Here is a 20771-nt window from a genome sequence, read left to right on the forward strand (position 1 = left end):
ACACTAAATAGCTGACACACAAAAATCCAACATACTCGGTACACATGCTGAGACTGCATACAGTAAGATTAAATAACCCGAAGCTAAGAAGCAGGCTTTTTCCTACAGGAGCTGCACTGAATAGTATATACAAGGACATCAGTCTGGCCAGGAATGGATTAAGGTACTTCTTTGTCTCGGCTTTTTTTTTTTTTTTTTTAAATAATAATAAGAACTTTAATGGCTCCCTCTTGTGGCAAATGACGTGCAATAGCATGTTCCTCTGCGACAATTTTACATATTTATATTGCATGGTCTAGTCATCAGTACATTGTGGAGATCAATAAGAAGACTGTGCACACCTAGCTCTTACGGCTTAGGTACCCTGTAAATTACCTAAAAATATGACTTGGTTTCCTGTAAATTATATAAAGAGCAGGGAAAAAGAGATGAACTATACGTGTCATACAACTAAATGGGTAATGCAGAGCAGATTATATCATGCCTTGCAGGGAACTCAGCTCTCAGGAGTCTGAACACCTGAGCACATACTATCTGACAGCAAAGACATAAGAGTCTGCTCAGCAGCAGGAAGAAGAGGGCTTTAATATACTTTATTGTATATTCTGCTTTAGTTGCTTAAGCTTTGTAAAAAGTCTTTCATGTTACAGCCTTAGAAATGAACAGAAGGAATGCCAATATGACTAGTGATAACAAGTTGTATACATTTTTCAAGTCCATGACTTTAGAAGTCAGAACTAGTTATTTGGAGGTAGATGTGCACAGACTGAATTACTGGTTGTTTACAGAGAGAAAAAAATTACAACAGTGTTCTGAATAGTCACTTAGTATTTTAAACATTTTTTTTCCCTCTTGTTGTTTTCTTTGGGAAAAGAGCCTACATGGTGTAACTGTGGGATCCCACAACCTTTCTATCTCTGAAATTCAGAGAAAAACTGATGAAGATAAAGACTTTACAGAGGAATAACTGCAAGAGTTTATTAAACCTTAAGTTCAGAATGCTTGTTGTGTAAAAATCTTCTTTTCTACTGCCTGAGAATAGATACCTCTGACCTCAGAAAGGCTCTTTCCATCAATCTGGTCATTCAAAGTTAGATTTCTGAACGTACCACCACCATGTTCTCAGCTGAACCAAGCTAACTGCCTCACAGCTTAAGCTTGATGGGTTACGATTAGGCAACTGAGCCCATTTCTCCTGATCTACTCAATCCAAAATTGTTTGTAACATTTATATAAAATGCATGAGTTACACTACATATTTATACACCTATAAATATATACACTGTTAAACTTACTCAATAATCTAGTAGCTGCAGCACTTGCCTGGAAAGCATGAGATGATTTATTATCTTTTCTGTTGCACACTGTGCCCATTCTTTCCCAGGGTGTCTTGCAGACCACTCTTCTGCGGAGAAAAGAACAAAAAAATAAACTGATCTACAATGTTCACAAGAGCTGTATCTGTACCACAGAGGAAACAGCCCCCCAGTCAGGCTTCTGAGGCCTCTCACTATGATCACTATAAAATGCCCAAGTACTAATCTAGATGATTTGCAATTTTTTTTCTGGTATAGTTCAGCTTTGTAAGGTATTGGCATGCTGAAAATGTATCCATCACAAGTTCACTCCTGTGTTGTGTCTCTCAATGCTGAGAATGCAAAATATTCTAAGAGACAAATGTCTAACTGAGGTTTTCAGTATTTTCCACTTGTGAAAGGTTCTACCTTCTTGACTCAAAGTGTAGAAGCTTTCACAATGACTTCCTTCACTTGTCTTGCAGCAGAAGTCTAACGCAGCAGGAACACACACTTAAGACTACAGGCTATCATGAGGCACGTTTGAGCTGCCATTCGTATATCACTCGTGTTCCACTTAGAAGAATTCTATTTGTAGAACTGAGATAAAAATGGGCAAGAAGGCTTGAAAACTATCTACAAAGCTGGAGGCTTGGAGGTAAGGTAAATTAAAGAATTAATTCCTTAAGGCCATGTCCTGAAGTAGCTATCCTGAACAGCACATAAGAACCTCAGCTGGGCCAGTTGTGTTCAGCAGCTTTTCCTTGGTTCTTTAGAATTCTTTGCTTTTTTAATGTCTAATGAATAACAGCTAATTAACTTCACCTTGCGATCAAGAAAAGCTGATCCTGAAATGGTGATGGGTGGCAGAACTTAGCAGTCATTAGATGAAATGGGAAATACTGGCACCTTTGGTGTCACTGCATTGTTTCACTGTGTGAGGTTAGAGTTTGGACTAGCTAAGCTGCATAACCAATACTCAGTGGGAGGTGAGGGGAGATGGACCTTTGTTCTCCTGAGAATTAAGACCCAACTCACCTCCTCCAAGCTGCTGGGGAAAACCATTCTTTCAGGTGCCATTCACCCAGCTTGCAGTACAGCTAAGGCCTGCTATACTGGAAACTATGGGGTGACAGCAAGACCTGCAGCAAGAACATGCCCTCAGGAAAGCTCAAGGCAGCATCCCTCACGCTTCTCAGAAAAGTTGTTTGTGATTTGTTAGGGAGCCTTTGTACCCACTTAGCCTCGTATTACAGAGATAATCCATCCCTTACCTAAGGCTCACACCTGAACTTCCATATTCCTCGTGCACAGGATGCCAGCGCCTTAATGCACCTGCTGATTGAACAGCAGCTGTCACAGCGGAGGCGGGAGCACCAAGCCGGCTGTGACACACTGCGACTGCAACCGGGACAGCACAGCACAGCACAGCACAGCACAGCACAGCACAGCACAGCACAGCACAGCCTGCTCCGTGAGGCGGAGCAGCAGAAAGCTGTGTCTGCCTCCCTCTGTGCCTTCGGCTCTGCCCTACTTGGTACATGAAGCACCGAGCAATACACTGAAGCAAGCAAGAAGACGCGCGATGGTGCGCTGTCCTAAGCCGAGGATGGTGTGGGTGTAACACAGCTGTCGCCGGCTGACAACGGATCTACGCGTAACAGAAAGGCGCAGCGGGGCCGCAGCCCGGGCTGAGGCTGCCCCATAGCCGTGTATTCCCCCATAGCCGTGTGTTCCCTCACAGCCGTGTGTTCCCTCAGCACTGCCCACCCCGCTCTATCAGCTCACACCACAGCGCAGCGCGCGGAGCGGGGCGGGGCCGGTCCCGGAGGGGCGGGTGCCGTGCGCACGCGCGGAGGCTCCGCGAGCGACCTCGGAAGGGGCGGGGCGAGGCGCGATGCGCACGGCGGGAGCATGACAGGTGGCGGGAAGCGGCGGCAGCGCGCGGCGGAGCCGGCGGGAGAACAGGTGGGAGGAGGGCGGCGAGCGGGTGGATGGGGCGGCGGGTGACGGGATTAGAGCGGGAGGACCCGCTCTAATGTGTGTGCCTCCGGTGGCGCAGTGGTTAAGAACGCCGCTGTGCAACACCAGAGGCCCGGGTTCGAATCCCCCCTGTGGCGCAAGTGGTGGAAGTGCCGCTCTGCTACACAGGGGCTCGAATCCCGGGGGTTGGACTCGATGATCTCTAAGGTCCCTTCCAACCCGCACCAGACTGTGATACTGTGACCCGGAGTGAGGCGGCCCCGGGCCCGAGGGCGGGAGAGAGCCCCTAGGCCTGACTGGCGGCCGTGCTGCAGCCGTGCCTCGTTTAATGGCAGAGTCGTACCCCTGTGTTTGTAAAACAGAGTTTCTAGATGCGAGTTGCCGTGCCGTTGGAAATGGGCGCGTTGAAATAACGCAAGGCTGCGGTGAAGTGTTAAGATTGTGCAGTCCTTTGCTTGATTGGAGCACCTCCCCTACGAAGACAGGCTGAGGGAGCTGGGCTTGTTCAGCCTGGAGAACAGAGGGCTGTATGGTGACCTCACTGCAGCCTTCCAGTGCCTGAAGGGAGCCTATAAACAGGAGGGGAATCAACTCTTTGAAAGAGCAGATAACAGCAGGAAATGCTGTTAAGTTGAGGGAGGGAAGATTTAGTTTGGATGTCAGGGGGAAGTTCTTTACAGAGTGGTGAGGTGCTGGAACAGGCTTCCCAGATAGGTTATGGATGCCCTGTCCCTGAAGGTGTTCAAGACCAGGTTGGATGGGGCCCTGGGCAGCCTGGTCTGGTATTAAATGGGGAGGTTGGTGCCCTGCCTGTGTTGAGAGGGCTGGAGCCTCATGATCCTTGAGGCCCATTCCAACACAGGCTATTCTGTGATTCTGTGATCAGCCCATAACAGTGCTGGTCCACTGAGATCACAACACTGCTTTGTGTGTGTGAGTACAGGTGTGAGGTGAGGCACCAGTAAGGGCCTCTGTGCAAAAGAGGCACTCTGAGCTATGCGTATTCTTTGCAGAGTTGTTCAATTGCACATCAGGAAGCAGCTGGGTGCACTTTTCTTTCCATGTCTGCAGTGCGACAAAAACGGTCAGGCCAGGCAGAGGCAAGCAATGCCCTCCAGCAAGAAGCAGAGACATGCTATCAGCTGAGGCTGCCCGAGGACTTCTACCAGTTCTGGAAGTTTTGTGAGGAACTGGATCCTGAGAAACCAGCTGGTAGGGTGTGCAATTCTCAATGGTTTGTGCCTTTTCCCTTTTCTAACAGCTGGAAGGGAGGCGGACAGGGCTGTGGGAGGCATCCTGATGCTGCTCTGTTTTCAGTGCAGGTGTGAGATAATTCTGTAAGTATAAACAAGAATGCTGGGGCTGCTCACAAGGACATCAGTCTGCTTCAGGCTTTCTGAAATAAAATCACGTAACACAAATGTTGCCTAATTCTGCCTTTCTTTCAAGCGCACCTAAAATATTTAACATGGAATTAAAGCTTCCTCACATCAACTCAGACTTCATGTTCCTCACATTGATTTTATTATAAGAGGATGTGATGTCTCTAGGCGCTCCAGAAATGACACTTTGTTTTAATATGAAAAGAGCAATAATCTAGCTCTTGAATGGGAACTATCCAGGCAGGAGAACATCTCAGCTTTTCTCCTTTGCTAAACAGCACATCTGACTGTTTGGATTTGTGGAGGCTTTTGATGCCTGAGTGACACAGGAATGTCTCAGTTTACCTTTGTGCCTGCCAGATAGTAAAACGGTTCACACTCTGCTTTTCAGATGCACTTGTGTCAAGTGTTGGGCTTACACTGGTTGGACCGTATGACATCCTTGCCGGGAAACACAAAAAAGCAAAATCAACAAATGTGAACTTCAGTCTTCACTGGAGATTCTTCTACGACCCCCCTGAATTCCAGACTATACTTGTTGGGGATAGCAAAACACAGTATCACATGGGATATTTCAGGTATTTAATTGCATGTATGCTAATATTATTGTGTGTAATGTTTTTTCCTCTCATCTTTGTTTTCCGTGAGACAGGATTTGAGAACTGCACTATCACTCACTATCACCTGTATTGATAGGAGCTCCTTTCGAAGCCATGCTGTAAGGTTGTACAGCTGCCTAACTGTGTGTTTGTTAGCTTTCTGAAGATGGCAGCATTGCAAGGAGGGAAATTAATCTCACTTTGGAATAGGAGAAATGGGCACAGCTTGAATATTTGTATGTACTTTTTTATAAACAGGGATGTGCCAGATGAGCTTCCAGTGTGGGTTGGTGCAAATGAAGCAAGGAAGAGCTGCCTGATTTCACAAGTTGGTGATAATGTATTTGCTGCAGTCAAGTAAGGTTCATATTTACTGTTATTTATAAAAAGTTGCATAGAAAACAAACTATTAATATTGTAGCTATCTTACCATGCCCCTTCCTCAAGAAACCCTCCCCTCCTCCCTGCTCTGACAGCAAGCTTAAAGCTGATCCGAAAATCTTCCAAAGGCTTCTGGAAATATGTTTTCTTTTTATAAATAGAGTACATAGGAGTTAGTTGTCTGAATCTCAAAACATATTGGAATGACTACATGGGACAGTCTCTTAAGAAAAAACTGCCCACTTTGTGTGTCAGAATACTTCATAGGTAAAGAATAAAGCATCTCAAACAGTGGTGAAGAAAATCTGATCTGACTAAATGAGTAAGATGTAGCTTTTTTTTTTTTTTGTGCACACTTAAAAATGCGCTTTATATTATAAAAAGGGTAACTGCAGGAAGCCCTGTTTTCATTGATTCATGAAGCTTTACCATATTCAACATCATGAACTTAAAACAGTGGAAGTGTGAGTACTCTTGTTTCATGACCTGTCAGTTGAAAATGGGCAGCACTCTAAGGACAGATGCATGTCAGTAAGGAAAGCTCCTATAAAGAACTCTTATGTGGTACAGAGTTAAATGATGACATTTGTTTAAGAAGCGCCATGATGAAATTCATAAGTACGTATTTATGTGCATGACTGGGATGACAAAAGGCACTGAAGCAGTAAATTAAATTCTTCAGATAGCAGGATGAACAGCTAAGTTCATGAGAACCTTCAGCACCTGCAGGCTGCATAAACTGTATTGTAATACAGCAAGTACAGATAGGACATACAAGAGTGTGCACTGTGCCAAACTCTGGATTTTGTTCTAGTTGTTTAGAGGCCTGAGTTCCTAAGCCTGTGTATAAATAAACCATGACTGCTAATCTATATTACAAGATTTGGAGGTGCGGTGATTAGAAGGCTATTCATCTGTTTTCTGCTGAGCTCTTTTATCTTCTGTTAACAGATTATTTTTGACAAAAAAACTTAAGGAAGTGACTGATAAAAAGAAAAATGCTGTTTTGAAAGACCTAGATGAAAAGCTAACAAGAAGAGCAAAAGAATTGGGCTATTCTCTGGAACAAAAAACCACGAAGATGAAACAGAGAGATAAGAAAGTATGACTCCTGATCCACTGGAGAGAAATGAGTTCTGTTAAACTGCTTTTAATTCCACTTACTTGTCTGATTTTTTCTTTTCTTCCTTTCTTTGGCCTTCTTCTATTCAGTAAAGAAGCATCACTTATGAGTTTCAGAGTAAATAATCTCTATAATATTTCAGGACAGGGAAGGTTAATAGAATTGTGTGCCAAATGTAAGATTAAATTTAAACACTTTATTCTTCTGAACTGTACCTTAGCAAGTAAAGCATTAAAGGGGGGAGCGGAAAAACCACCAAAAAACAACAACAAGGGAAACAGTTTAAAAACTGAAACAAAATGGGAGAAAACTGCCTCATCTTGAAGATTCACTAGGAACAGTAACATGGAGGATGATATGTATTAATGGGATTTTAATCTATTTTCTATACCTATCAGAAGTAATTTTGGCAGTCAGTGAACCCAGGTATTCCTGGATTTCACAGCTTCATTGGATTTTCCTGTTATGTTAAGCCCCAGTGCTTAACGGTAACTGCTGCACAGTTTAAGATGATGCCCTTGAGGCGAGGTGCTGTATTTGGCTTGACCATTAGAAGTCAGGTGCTGATGTTGCTTTAATGAAGTGAATGGTTTTATGTCACAGTGTTGCCTTACAGTACTACATTCAATTTCCTGGCTCTTTTTGTAGGTGGTGACCAAAGCATTTCATGGAGCAGGCCTGGTTGTTCCTGTAGACAAAAATGATGTTGGATACAGAGAACTTCCCGAAACGAACAGTAAGTATCTTGTTTACGGTGTTCTTCCACTTCCATTAGGCAGCCTCCAGTCAAATCTAGTCTGCGAGGAACAAACTGCAGTCATATATTCTGCGTGGAGAAGATGAACAGCTGTGAAGGGGCAGAAGTTTTAACTATTGTAATGTAACTTTTTCTTAATAAATCAGATAAGTATCATACTACATCTCAAGTGTAGATAATAATAACTCCTAAAGTAGTAGCCTTATTAGCCTTATTGGCACAGCCATACAGGAGGTATTTTAAAATAACTGATCTACATTCAGGGATTTTTGGTTTTATTTCATTCTGCCTCTTCTGGTGCTTTTCTAACTTGAATCAGTTCCTTGGTGCAAGTTCAGCACATGAATGCCCATCTCTGAAGGGGGAACTGAGATGCAATGGGTGCGGGGTAAGGACCTGCAAAGGGGGAAACACTTTCATCAGTAGCTCAGACTTAATCTTCAGTTGAGACCCACAGGGATATGTTTGACAGAAGCTACTTCGATGCGGTATTATTTATTTAAACATCAAGTACTTCTGCTTTTATCTTTGCAGCTAATCTTAAGAAAATATGTAAGGCCATTGTCGATGCTCCTACTGATGATGAGAGACTGAAGGCATTTGCACCCATTCAAGAAATGCTCACCTACGTTCAGTTTGCTAATGATGAATGTGACTATGGAATGGGATATGAACTGGGGATGGACCTTTTCTGCTATGGGTCACATGTAAGTACTACAGAAGCCATGCTTCTTGCAGTTACGTGTTATTTTATGTGTAGGTCGGGGGTTGTTATGTATCATAGATCTTTATTCCTGACACTTAGCATACACTCATTGCTAGGAATCATGGAAGTCTACGTAGATGTTCTTGATATGTGAAAACTTGTAAGATGTCATATTTATGACACTATTCCATGTTAAATTAGAAGCAGCTTCTATAAAGCCACGATCCTACAGGTCAAAAGAATTTAAATGGCACTTCTGTGATTTGAGGTGCAAATGCAGAATTCTTAATCTAGATATGTTGGATATATACAAAGCTCCCTCTCCTCCACCCACCTGCTTTTATGGGCTTAAGTGCTCGTGCTGAACTTGATCAAGAAACATGCTGCTGGCTGCAGGCATCCCAGGGGGGCAAAAAATTGACCCCAGCGTCCTTTGCCTGCATGCACTTCCAGTTCCATGGCATAAAGCCCTCCTAGCAGCCTGCTGTACCCGGTAGGTTTCCAGATGTCTATTTCTGGCTCCGTGCTAATCGGCTTGCTGAGGCTACTCTGTGTAGACTGACTGGCACTTAATCACATAAAGGGTAGCACTCCTTGTTCTCTATTAACCATCGCCCCCCCCCAAGACTGAAAAGGATCGCAGCTGCATTAAATGTAAGGCTTGCCAGTGGCAGTAATGGCTGCTTTGAATCGCAGGGGCCCAATGTTTTGTTGTCTGTTTCTCACTGCATGCTGTCAGCCGCAGAGAAACCTGCTGCGGAACACGGTCGTTCCTGCCGCAGCCCCGGATTAAGCCACCCGAGCCCTGGGGAGAGGCGAGGCTCTGCCTGCCCTCCCCGCAACTGTCAGGGAGCCCTCGGGCCTCCTGCCGGGCTGCGCTCAGTGCTGCGCTCAGTGCTGCGCTCAGTGCTGCACTCAGTGCTGCTGTTCTCTTGCACAGTACTTCCACAAGACCGTGGCCCAGCTGCTGCCACTCGCCTACAGCCTGCTCAGGAGGAACCTCTTCGCCGAGGTGATCGAGGCGCACCTTGCAGACCGCCGGCAGGAGGGCCTGGACCGCCTGGCGCCCTGAGCCGGGGCAGCGCCAAGGTCGCACTCGCGTTTGGGGGGGGCATGGGTTGTTTTATTCATTCCGTGTTGTTTTTCCACGTGGAAACTCGCTGTGTGTGGTTAATAAAGCTTTCCTAAGGACCAGCTTCTCTTGCTCGCCCTGGCGACCCTTGGCGGTGGTGCTGCGTGTGCGCTGAGGCAGAGCTCTGTCGTGCTGCCCCTGTGGCTACAGCAAAGGTAGAGGGCACAGCTTTCCCTTGTGCCTTGCTTTCACTGCTGAACGGGTCAGAAATCAGCTAACGGTGCTACTTTATAAAACAATTCCATTGGATTTCCTTAGTATGTTGATGCTGTTTTCCAATATTTCCAACTCCAGAGGTGTCCTTACATTCAGAAAAGTCATTTCTTCCCATTAACTTCCATGGAAACCACAAGGGATACAAAGCATGACAACACAGTTACTTAATAGAGCAAATTCTCAGTTAAATACTAAATACTTTTTCAGTGTCACCATAGTTGCCTCTGCATTTTCACCAGTGATGAAGAAGAGCCTGCATGCTGTGCTTGTAATGATTGCACCAGTGGAGGTGACTCACTGTCACCACTGCTATAACACCACCCACTGCCTCACTGTGCTCACAGACACTGTTCAGTCTCCACTAACATTCAGCAAGCATCAAGCATGACAATTAGTGCCATTTTTCCCCTCATGGAGGAATTTTTAGTGACACCACTTTGCTTGATGTGCACTTCCACATACATGTTCACACAGCAACAAAATGGGCTGGAATGTTGGTGGGAAGGTACAGCCTTTACAGCCATACCATGAACTGGTGTTTGTGAGCTGATGTCTTAAATAGGAGGCATTACATTTGTAGCACTCCTTGAACCGTGTCATTCCACTTAGTTTAACGTACTGCAAAACCATAGGCTGTTTTAAATCATAAAGCTATTTTCTGTTCTCAGACACGCAGCATCTGCTTTTCTAAGTCTGACAGCTCCCCCCATTGGGATCAGCATGCAGATGTCTCATTTATTCACGCAGTAACACGAGCAGACATGAACTTTTTCATGGGCACTGAGATCTGTTCTATAATAAGAATAAATAAAAAGAACATCTGCAGAAATTTAAACCTCCTCCCTTTTCAGGCTCCAAACATTAGACACTTCCACATCAGTGCCCTCTAAGTCACACAAGCATTCATCTTTCACATTGTTATTTAGTTATGAATATCTCTGCAAGAAATGGGGACTAGGGTATGTACTTTCTGTTTTTAGCTATTCTTCTCAGTGTGAGGTTAATGACTGTAACACTAAATACTCAAGTAAAACACATTGCAAACAGGCAGCTAACAACCTCATATTCTTTTTAAGCAGAAGGACGAAACACGCACTGTAAAGAAAATAACCTGTTTCTGCCTTTTGGACAATGTTAGCATCACCTACTTTTGAATCAGGAAGCCAAGTACTCCACAATTACAGGGCTGAAGCGAAGCCTGGAAAAGCCTATGTCAGAGATGTGTGGTTTTCAGTTTTCACCAGTGTAGTATTTAAAGCCTACGGCTGTTTATTTCAGGGAAATTAAATGCAAAATTCAACAGAAATACTGCTTGAGAAAACATGACTGAGTCAAAGCAACAAATGGTCATACAGAAGTTTTTAATGTTTGATTAAGTCATCACAGTAACGGGAATTTTTACTGTAATGATATGCAGCTCTACCACACTATCATAAATAAAAACATTAAGATCAATCAATATTAAATACAGCTCTAGGCAACATCACAGATTAACAAAGTATGCATTCTTCATCAACCAGTAACTGAATGGTTTAAAACAAAAATAATAATAATAATGCTGACACTTTCACCCTCCCATCCACCACATTTTGTTTTCAAATCAGTGACTTGAGTAAGGCGCTGGAAGCTTTACATTAGAAAAATTTAGTTGAACAGCACAGGCACACATACTTCAGTATCAGAATTTCTAATGCGCGTTTACGAGACATTTTACGTGTCAGTGGAGAAAGCTTAGCAGGTAAGAACGGTAAGCAGAGATGCACCACTTATATGCAGCACTTGGGTTCCGTACTAAAATCATAAAACACAGCAGGGGCATGAGCTGCGTTGTATTCCAGACAGTACAGTCTGTAGGTAGGGCCAGGTGCAAACTACTACAGTACCTACACTGCAGTGTGTTAGGATGAGGAAACCGTCAGAAATGGCAGAGGCTTCAAACTGATTTAAAGCAAATTCTTTTTTTTTAAAGCTGTACTGCATTTCCACTACAGAGAAAAAAAAAAAACCAAACAGCAGAGATCAGCCTCACAGACAATTTCCTGAGCTGTCTTCCTTGGATGGGCCAAATCCTACTCTTTAAAAGGTTCTGCAAGCTCACACAACCTAACAGAAGAAGTTTGGAGCCTTTAGCACTGACACGCTTGGAAGAGCACAGGTAGTCGCAGCAACACAGCAACCTTCACATGGCTCGGTTCTGTTTCAGTTCCAAAGCTGCTTTCTGTACAGGGGCTGATCACACCCAGCCCACCAACACATCAGGCTTTCCCCTGGTTCCAGTTGATACAAGAGGTGAGTCAGAGGTGATAGCAGTTTTATATTCTGAAAAGAGACAAAAATTCGGCAGAGCACTTGAAGCACTGGTTAACCTGTGACACACTGTTTTGGAGCTTGCCAATACTACCAGAACACTGTTTGGAGCACGCTGCCATTCTTTGAGATAGAATCACGCTTAGCACTCGGCTGAATAAAGATGTTTGAGGTAACTGTGATGACAGCCTTAGCGATGCCCAAGATTTCAGCTGTTTAATCATGTAAACTTTTGCAGTCTTATGGGCGAAACTGTTAATAACTGAATTTTATTTAACCACATACTGTAAGACAAGATTTTGTCAGCCATATTTCTTAGCTTTTTTACTGCAGACTTACAGCACGCTACCTTTGTCTCCACACGTGTTGGTGGTGGTTTGAAAATGTGAAGAAAAATGGACCTGGTGGCTGAAAGGTGAAAGATGTCAGGTATGTGTCAGCTCACCTTCTGGTGCATGTGGTGCTGCTCAGCTCTGAAGTCCTGCCAAGCTTTCAAGTACTGGATTCGATTCTGCCCTGCTGCTCATCTTCTGTGGCCACGTATCATTTACATCTCTGTGTACCCAGAAAAACAGTCTAAAGCAATCTAATAATTATAGTTGCTTCCTATTCGTTTTAAAACCCTGATTTTTTTGAAATATTTTTAGTATTACTGTTCCAGTTATCTGCTCAGAAAGGAAAAAGGAAGTCTTAAGGTAACGGCAGTGAAAGTTACATCTGAAAATCATCGTATATGCATGTTGGACCGTAAAGAAACCATTTTGTTTAAACCCTTCATCTAGTTGTAAACATTTGCTAATCCTCCATTACTCGCAGAGGATTACGAATTATTATACAAAATCACATTAAAAAGGTAATTAGTTATGTGAGACATTAACTGATTTGTATTTAATAGATTTTTTTTTTAATTCATAAAAATATAAATAATGGTAAAACCTCAAGAAAAATAATATACATTAGTGCAAGTTATGAGTTACGTTTCTTCCTACCATGTCAGCAGTGGAACGTCTTTTGTTGAGAAGAAAAAATAAAAATGAGCGATCTCAAATTTTACAGGGGGGAAATATCTCCAGTGTTGTAGCATGCATTTATCCAGATACACATATACAGAATTGTTCCAGCTCTTAACTACTAGAATAGCAGTACTCTTCATTATACTGCACAACATTGGTATATACCCTAGTGTTTTGACAATACAAAAATTGCATAAGATCAGGTCACATTATTGATATTTTCTGCAGCAAAACCTGTATTTTTCTCTGCAACTCTAGTTTCTTTTGTTTACTTTTTCTCTTATCACGGCAGATGGGCTGAAAGATGTTTCGCATGGCTCTTGCGAGGTATTACCTGCTCAGTCTGCTTCTGTCGCAGTAGATCTGTACTGCCCCAAGCACTTCTTGATGTTCAACCTTACACGTTTAATGGCACAAGAAAAACCTCCCTTCTTGTGATCCAACCTCAGTAACTCACAGTACATCTCAATATGAGAAACAACTACTTCAAAAGGGCACACCAATTTAAAGAGGCTTTGTTACGGCTCAGGAGAGAGAGAAATAAAGCTCTTCTGGAATGTAGAAAGGTGACGCGCAATAATTATACATTTCATGAGTTAACACAACAGTTTTCAATGGTAAAAAGGGCAAGACCTTTCAGTCTCCGTAAGATGGCTCAATTCAGAAGGATCCCTCCAGAAATAGGGACTAGTAACACATCTCTTCGATGCTGAAGTACCAGGCTGGGGCTGGAGAATTGTGCCACCTCGCATGGCTCTCCCACTGCACTATCATGGCAGACCGGACATCTCAGGACGCATCCAGTGCAGGACAGCAGCTCCCATGCTCCCAACAGCCTTCCTTCTCTCCACATATTCCCCCAGACCAACTCCTGCTTTCCAGCAGCACTGTTACACAAAAACCCAGCTCTCATTTCTGATTTTTAGAAGTACCTCCCGGACTAAAGTGTTGTGCTATTCAACAAATGAACCTCCTCTTCAGTTTCCTCTCTCTCCTCAGCTATGGGTTTCAGTTGAACATTATTGAGGCGGGGTCTTGGTTTGCCGTCTGGGCCATATGACGGAGGATATCTTTTTTTGTTATAATGCCAAGGAGGCGCCTGAAAAGGATAAACAAAGATCAGTATTAACCCGAGAGGGGAAAGCAGTAGGGCAGAACACATCTGTAGCCAAGTCCTTTTTGTTGACAGGGACAGAGCAAAAGTAAACAGTCTGATTTTCTTATTCAAACAAAAGCATCTTATTAATCAAAGTATTTAGTAACCACCAGTTTGTGAAAAGACAGCAATGCTGAGACACCATACTGGATGGTATCTGACAGCTGTAATCCATTTTAATTAAATATAAGCAAGTAGAGCCCGTGACAATTTTTATTTAACATTTTGTTTCCACAAAAATGAAATTTGGTTAGCTATGCCAACAAAAAAGCAAAAAAATAAAAAATTAAAAAAAAAAACCAACAACAAATAAATAAATAAGAGAAGGACAAAGAAAAAAGAGGTATGAAAAAGAAGTGATATTAATCCCATTTCATAAGGGAAGTGTGTTCTGGCCAAGCCATCAGAAGTGACATACCGCTCGATGGCCCCAAAATCCTAGCAGCAAATCAGACTCCCCTCCCCTTCTTTCTCAAAATCACAAGGGTCTTTCCCATCTGACACACTGGCTCAGACTGAATATATTCATAGGAGCACACCGTAATGACCATTAAACTTTTTCAAAATAATGAATATTTAACTTGATTTTAGAGCTCATAGCTTCAGGAAATCAATTATGAATAATAAAATAATGTTTTCATTTTCAACTTTAGATACTGTGCTCTTATGACAGCAACTAAATTGCTTTGAACAGCAAATCTTTATGAAACATCAAAAAGGGTGAGACTGTCCAAAAGGATAATATCACAGGAGAAGCAAAGAGCAGAATGAATGAGCTGCTGCCCTTGTTATTTTGGTTAGTATATTTTGGTTTGGGTATTTTTTGTTTATTAAAGGACGCATGAAATACTTGTGAAATATTAGCATAAAATGAGAACACAATTAGCATGTTTTGTACATAAGCAGCTAAACTTGGTGGCTAGGTTTAGCGGAGATGCAGCTATTGCAGAGCAACCAATGTCCAAATCAAGACAAAATCTATCTTACAACTAAGGTTAGATCACAACATCATACTTAGAACAGTATGTAGATTCTGAAGTCAACAGTAGATGTATTAGAATGACATTTAGTAGTTTAGGATCCCACTGGAGTGCACTAGTTGCTATAAGTAACAGCAGCAGAATCACAGGACTTCGTATAAAATTAAAGGACTTCATGTTACTCTTATTTTCCAGTTGATAAAATGGGGATTACAGGGAAGACCTAATGTTGCAAGACATTAAGAACATGCTTGGCTTTGCTCCTCAAAATAATTAGCAAGTTAACAGCTATTTAAAGCTGTCGAAATCAGCATATAAAAATATAAATAATTTACACTGTGGGGGAAAAGGTATTCCTAGCTGTATGTTTTCCCACAGGGGGAAATCTAAGGTCAACTAAGCAGATCTACGTGATCCAAAGAACAAAATACCAAATTCTGTTTTTACCTTGCTTTAATGTTGTGACTAACAGACCGTCCATAGTAACTGCTTAATTTCTATAAAAGGATTTTGCACATATTATTTTCTGTTATAGTTTCTTTAATACAAATGTTTAATACAGCATTCTTTCTTTGTTCAGCCGATGTCATAAAAGTACTGAACAGTTCACAAGTTTCATGCTTCCTGACTTCTAATGTGTCTAATTATGAGATCTGATATAACTAATCACCAAGGGTTCGACGTGCTGCTTTAGTTGCTCGAGATGCTCTAATATGTTCTTCTTTGTGATGATCCCCAAGACAATCCTGAAACAGATCATGTTATGCTAATAACTGTGTATGAAATCAAATAAAAAAAAAGTTCTAGTCACAATGAAAAAGGTTTAGAGTAGTGCAAAACTAAAAAGAAAATGGTTTCCAAGAAAGTTAATGAGATAGTTACATGACAAATGGTTTGAAACTCAGCACCCTTTCCCAGACTTTTTTTCCCCCCCTCCAAATTCTAGATCTCCAAGAACCCCACAGCATTATGCTTCTCTACCACACACACAGCGGAAGCATACTTTATCCCTTCTCCCCACGTTCTAATTTCTTGAGATTTTAGAGGCAATGAAGCTAGAATCTACTTCATCTCCTTTGTTTACTAGTTATTTCTCCTCACAAATACAAATCACTACACCCATTATAACAAGCTACGGTAAATTATCGAAGTAGTATCTGTAAAGTCAAAGAAATGGAGGTCTGAAGCTTCACTACAGAGCAGGGTTACCTGGGCCCTAGGAACAGACAAATTCAAACCTATTTCTCATTTATGGTAATATAAACAAAGAGCAACACCTTAGAATAGACATTCTGGTAAAAGCTAGAAAGAATCAGGCTCAGTCTTTGTATACCTCTGTATCCAACACCAGCACCAATTTTGGTACAATTCCTAACTGTAACAGGATTTATATATAAACATATATCTCTCTGTATTTATATCTATATTCAATGTGCCTGAAATTTGCCAAAATTTAGACAAATTCTCTAGGCTGCATATAGCCAACTGGACCTCAGGGATTAATACCCAAGCTCGTAATGGACAGCATTCTCATGGAAGATCAACAGTTTATAAACTGAAGTGGGACAAGAAACACAAGCATCAGAAAACAACAAATCAAAGTCTCCCATACTTGCAGCTGCTTTATAATTAAATAATTAAAAACTTACACTACAGTTCAACACATCTTTACAAGATCAATCTCTCTTTAGAGTCAGTTTTCACACCAATGTTAATGTTTGAGCACTCAACCCTGAGAGAAACTAAGAGAAAAACCCATTGTAATAAGTATCTATCATTGAAGTTTTACCAGTTCAGATTTCCCTGCATGAAGTAGTTATAATTGTGAGTCTACACTGATTTTGAAGTGTCAGGCCATGATGGCCTTTCTCTGGCAGAGAAAGCCTTTCTTAAGAGCTATTTATGCGTCTAAAAACATCTATTTGCCATTCCACACAAAGATGAATTTAATAAAAAGCAAATAAAAAATAAATAAATAAATCAGAAAGCAACAACAACAAAACAATAGGAGCACATTTAAGATACATTTGTTTTAGAAGACATCTTAAGAAACAGATCTGGAAATTAGTGCACTATTTCAATATTTGCCACTTAAAGCAGCTCTCCTTCTGTCCACAAAATAAATATATACTATCTATGCTTAAGGTTTCTTAGCTTTGTCCCATGGACATTGGTACTAAATAATGTAGGATGAGCAGAGACAGTGCTTCACTTCTCATGTGATTTTAAAAGATCCTAGAGAAAAAGCAAGATAACTGTGGTAGAAGCTGCAATATCATGTGCCAAGTGCTTATCACAGGAGATACAGGAAAGCAGAATGTTGAAGTAGAACCACTCAAAAGAAGATCTTGTGAAAAAAGAAACAGTCCCGGTAAGAGGCAGTTATAACAAATATTTTTCTGTTTCCACACCTCAGGCTGATTTATTAAATGGTGACCAGGTGACAACCCCCATAGTCAGATTTACAAACATTCTACCTCTGTACGTTACTATCCCAAAGTATTTTCAATTGTAGAAGTGAAGGCTGCAGACTGAAGTTTCAGAAATACTAGCAGTCACTCAGTTTTCAGTATCCCAAAACTAACAGCTGGGTGGTGATTGTCATTACTAAACTCCAAAAGAGGAGATATTGAATGGATCTTTTTTCTCTTTTGCTCCTATGAACTCAGTATTTGTAGATGTTCTACAGCTGATGTATCCCACTTTTTAATTTATTTTTTTTTAAAGAAAACCTTTTAAAAAGCAACAAACAAAACAAAATCCAGAAACTACCTGCCTATTTACTTGGAATACAGGGAAGGAGTAAGAATTTAAGAGACGTTCACCTTCTTGTCACTGACATACAGCACCAAATGTATGGGTTCAGCCACAATGAAAGCTTTGATTCCAGAAGTGAAAATTACTATACCTAACAAAAGAAGCAGAATTGCTACCACATTACTCACCCGTTGTGTGTCACAAGGCACTGCCTCAAACCCAACTTCCGGAAAATATCCACCACTATTTCCATAGGTGTATGGTCTGTCACAGTGAAAGGGCTCATGTCAAGTATGCTTCTTAGTTTCAAAGGCCGAGGGCTTTCTGCTGGAAGTGATGGGGTATGCTGGGCAAAACAGACCCTGGAACTGCCAACAATCCCTTCCTGCTTCTTCCTAGCACTTTCTTTAAGGGGAGAGAGGGGGAAAGAGAAAAAAAAGAGCAAGAAAATTTACATTTTTGGATTAAGATCATTTAGTGCAAAGTTCATTCAACACTACCAGGCTCTGATGCTGATATGCTAACACTGCATTTCTATAGTCAGTTTTATTCCTGAGAAGTTTGTGCAGAAATCACAGAAGCTATCTATCATACAGCTTTAGTCATCCTTCAGCTACTGCCTTTCTCAGTCCAACAACAAAAATAAAATGTGTTTACTATGGAGAGGTGGAAATACTGGAAAGCTAAAATACAGGAAGCATCCAGCAGCTAAACCAGCTGTCAAAAAGAAAGCTGATCCAATAGCTCTTCTGTAAAATGACAAATACTGGTTTCAAACCATCACTGATTACAAACTCCTCATTTCTGATCTCCTTGGGATTACTGTCTTACTTATACAAATGTATTTAGCTTTTTGTGAACCTGATCTGTATACTCTTCAAGTTTTCAATACTTTGGCTACATGAGCAGCTCTCTTTGTACCCCGAGCTATCTCACTGAATGACTCCAAGACAAAGCAATATACACCATGCACTCTCTGCAACTGAAATAAGTTTTAACTGTGGAAGTGTTTTATTAGAACAGTATTCTGCTATTTCTCCATACAGCCTTAAGTAAACACAAACTTAAAATCATATGATATCTGTAATACTTTCTAAGTTTAGGACATTTATATACATCCTCCACAGTGCAGGAACACAGTACACACATTGTAAGCCCACAGGCAAAAGTTTTCCTTCAGTACTTGGTGTTGTGCTCCTGAGAACTCCTTTTTTCCCCCAAACTTTCTGAAAGAAAACACTGCTTTCTCAAGCGTCTTTCCTAAACAGATACTTGTCAATATACAAGCTTACAAATTATGAAAAAATATGAGCAATTTAAGATATCATTTCCATCACTGATTTTATGTACAAGCATTTCTTAAACGCTAATTCTATTTCCCTTTGCTGGCAATAGTAATTTCGAAATCCACATTTCTTTTGCCAATGCACAAAGCACCGCCCCAGTTATCAGACAGTTTCCAACAGTCATCCCGAGAGACGGCCCAAACAGAGTGTGTGTGCCCGTGCCAAATTTCACAGCACACAGGCAAACTAAAAAAAGAAACATAAAATATTTCACTCATCTCTCCACAGTACAATCTCAGTCACTGGAAAAAAAATATCATCACAACAACAAAGAAACGACAGCAAATAAAATACTCCCCAAGGAGAAGCCTGATACTCATTTACATTTTGCAATGACTTTGACAGTAACTCTGACTGAATTCTGCTCTTTAAAATGGGAATTACTCCATTTGAAGATGGTTAATGTAACATGCCCTTGAGGAAAAGAACTGTCAGCAAGCACCGGAAAAGAAGCAAAAATACTGGACTAGATGCCAGTCTGGCCTACTTCAGTTTGACAAGTCTTGTTTTTATAACAGGCACAAAGATATTAACATTTTATCTTAGGGTCTGCAATTGAAGATAATCAATATCCTTCAGCAAAGAAAGTGACAGCCTGTGCAAGGTATCTGGGCCTTAAACCTGAAACAAGTAGAAACACAGATAGGACGTTCTCTTTTAAGCTTTACAATAATTTCTGTTAGAATATATAATCAGAAAATATTGGGAGATAATTACCTATTGCAATAGTTAAGTCTCTTCTTAAAGCAAAGCCCACAAGTCTCTGTGATTCTTTTGACATAATAACAGGAAAACCATTATAGCTGGTTTCATTGATCAAGTTTTCTATGTCTTCAACTGTCATATTATCCTGTGTTAAAACAGCTAAAGGTGGGTCGCTTCTTCGAGGTCTCATAACATCAGCAGCCAGTGTTGTGTGAGTAAATTCCTCCTTTGCATCCAAGAAGGGATATCCATTCAGTCGGATGTGTGCCTCATAGATGCCTTCCCTACCAAAAGCGTCTCCTACCCACTTACTGGTCATGACTGCGGCCATTAAGGGCACAATATACTCCAGCCCTCCTGTTAGCTCAAAGACAATAACTACCAGGGACACAGTCATCCTTGTCACACCACCTGCAAGAAAAATGACAGCCAGTAATGCTTCAGTGTCAAGTAATACTGAATTTATACTTCCTGCCTTCCTGCTGAGAACTGAAAACATAACTTTGCCCCTTACGCCATCTGACAAACATTATTTTGTATTACAAAAACAAAAACATACAAGAAAAATGAACACAAACTTTAGAAGTAAAAGAGCTTGAGGGAAAATTCCTGAAGGTCAGAGAGTAAAAGGATTTGAAAAATATGTGCTTCTCTTTCATGTAACTTAAGAACAAAACTTTTCCAAGCCATCCCTAAGTTAAAAAATGCAGAGAAATTAAGAAAGCCAAACCCAGTAAGATAGTAATTTGGAAAAAGAATGACTCTAATGCAGGAAAGGAACAGATAACAATTCAACAGCTATACTGTCCAAAATATTATGAATATAATGCTGTTGTAGAACTATAAAAACTACAGAGAATTGTAAGTTAGTGAACTTCCTTGAACAATGAGAGAAAAGAGTTATGTTTCTCCTTTGTCAGTATGCAAAATGTT

The 20771-nt window shown here is 41.2% G+C and overlaps 2 protein-coding genes across 10 annotated transcripts in view; one reads left to right on the top strand and one right to left on the bottom strand.

Annotated features, from left to right (window-relative positions):
• The first annotated feature begins 2880 nt into the window (after positions 1-2880).
• Positions 2881-9421, top strand: LOC107313005 (histone PARylation factor 1). Its single transcript, XM_015860866.2, is given in 10 exon segments — positions 2881-2907; positions 3022-3130; positions 3133-3263; positions 4292-4490; positions 5052-5238; positions 5518-5616; positions 6592-6742; positions 7412-7499; positions 8055-8227; positions 9167-9421. Coding segments are annotated over 10 exon segments (1296 nt in total). The 3' UTR covers positions 9299-9421.
• A 1497-nt stretch (positions 9422-10918) lies between these two features.
• CLCN3 (chloride voltage-gated channel 3) overlaps positions 10919-20771 on the bottom strand; it is a 56337-nt gene continuing 46484 nt past the window's right edge. For 5 of the 9 annotated variants that reach the window (XM_015860860.2, XM_015860859.2, XM_015860854.1 and 2 more), the window contains 4 exons: positions 19851-20249; positions 17976-18192; positions 15701-15776; positions 13835-13993 (listed from right to left, as the gene is read on the bottom strand). In XM_015860860.2, the coding sequence (XP_015716346.1) occupies positions 13835-13993; positions 15701-15776; positions 17976-18192; positions 19851-20249 (851 nt within the window). Of the gene's footprint in view, positions 13994-15700; positions 15777-17975; positions 18193-19850; positions 20250-20771 lie in introns of all 9 variants that reach the window. The other 4 variants (XM_015860855.1, XM_015860865.1, XM_015860862.1 and 1 more) reach the window with 3 other exon arrangements.

Source organism: Coturnix japonica, chromosome 4, assembly GCF_001577835.2.
Source record: "Coturnix japonica isolate 7356 chromosome 4, Coturnix japonica 2.1, whole genome shotgun sequence".
Taxonomy (NCBI): Eukaryota; Metazoa; Chordata; class Aves; order Galliformes; family Phasianidae; genus Coturnix; species Coturnix japonica.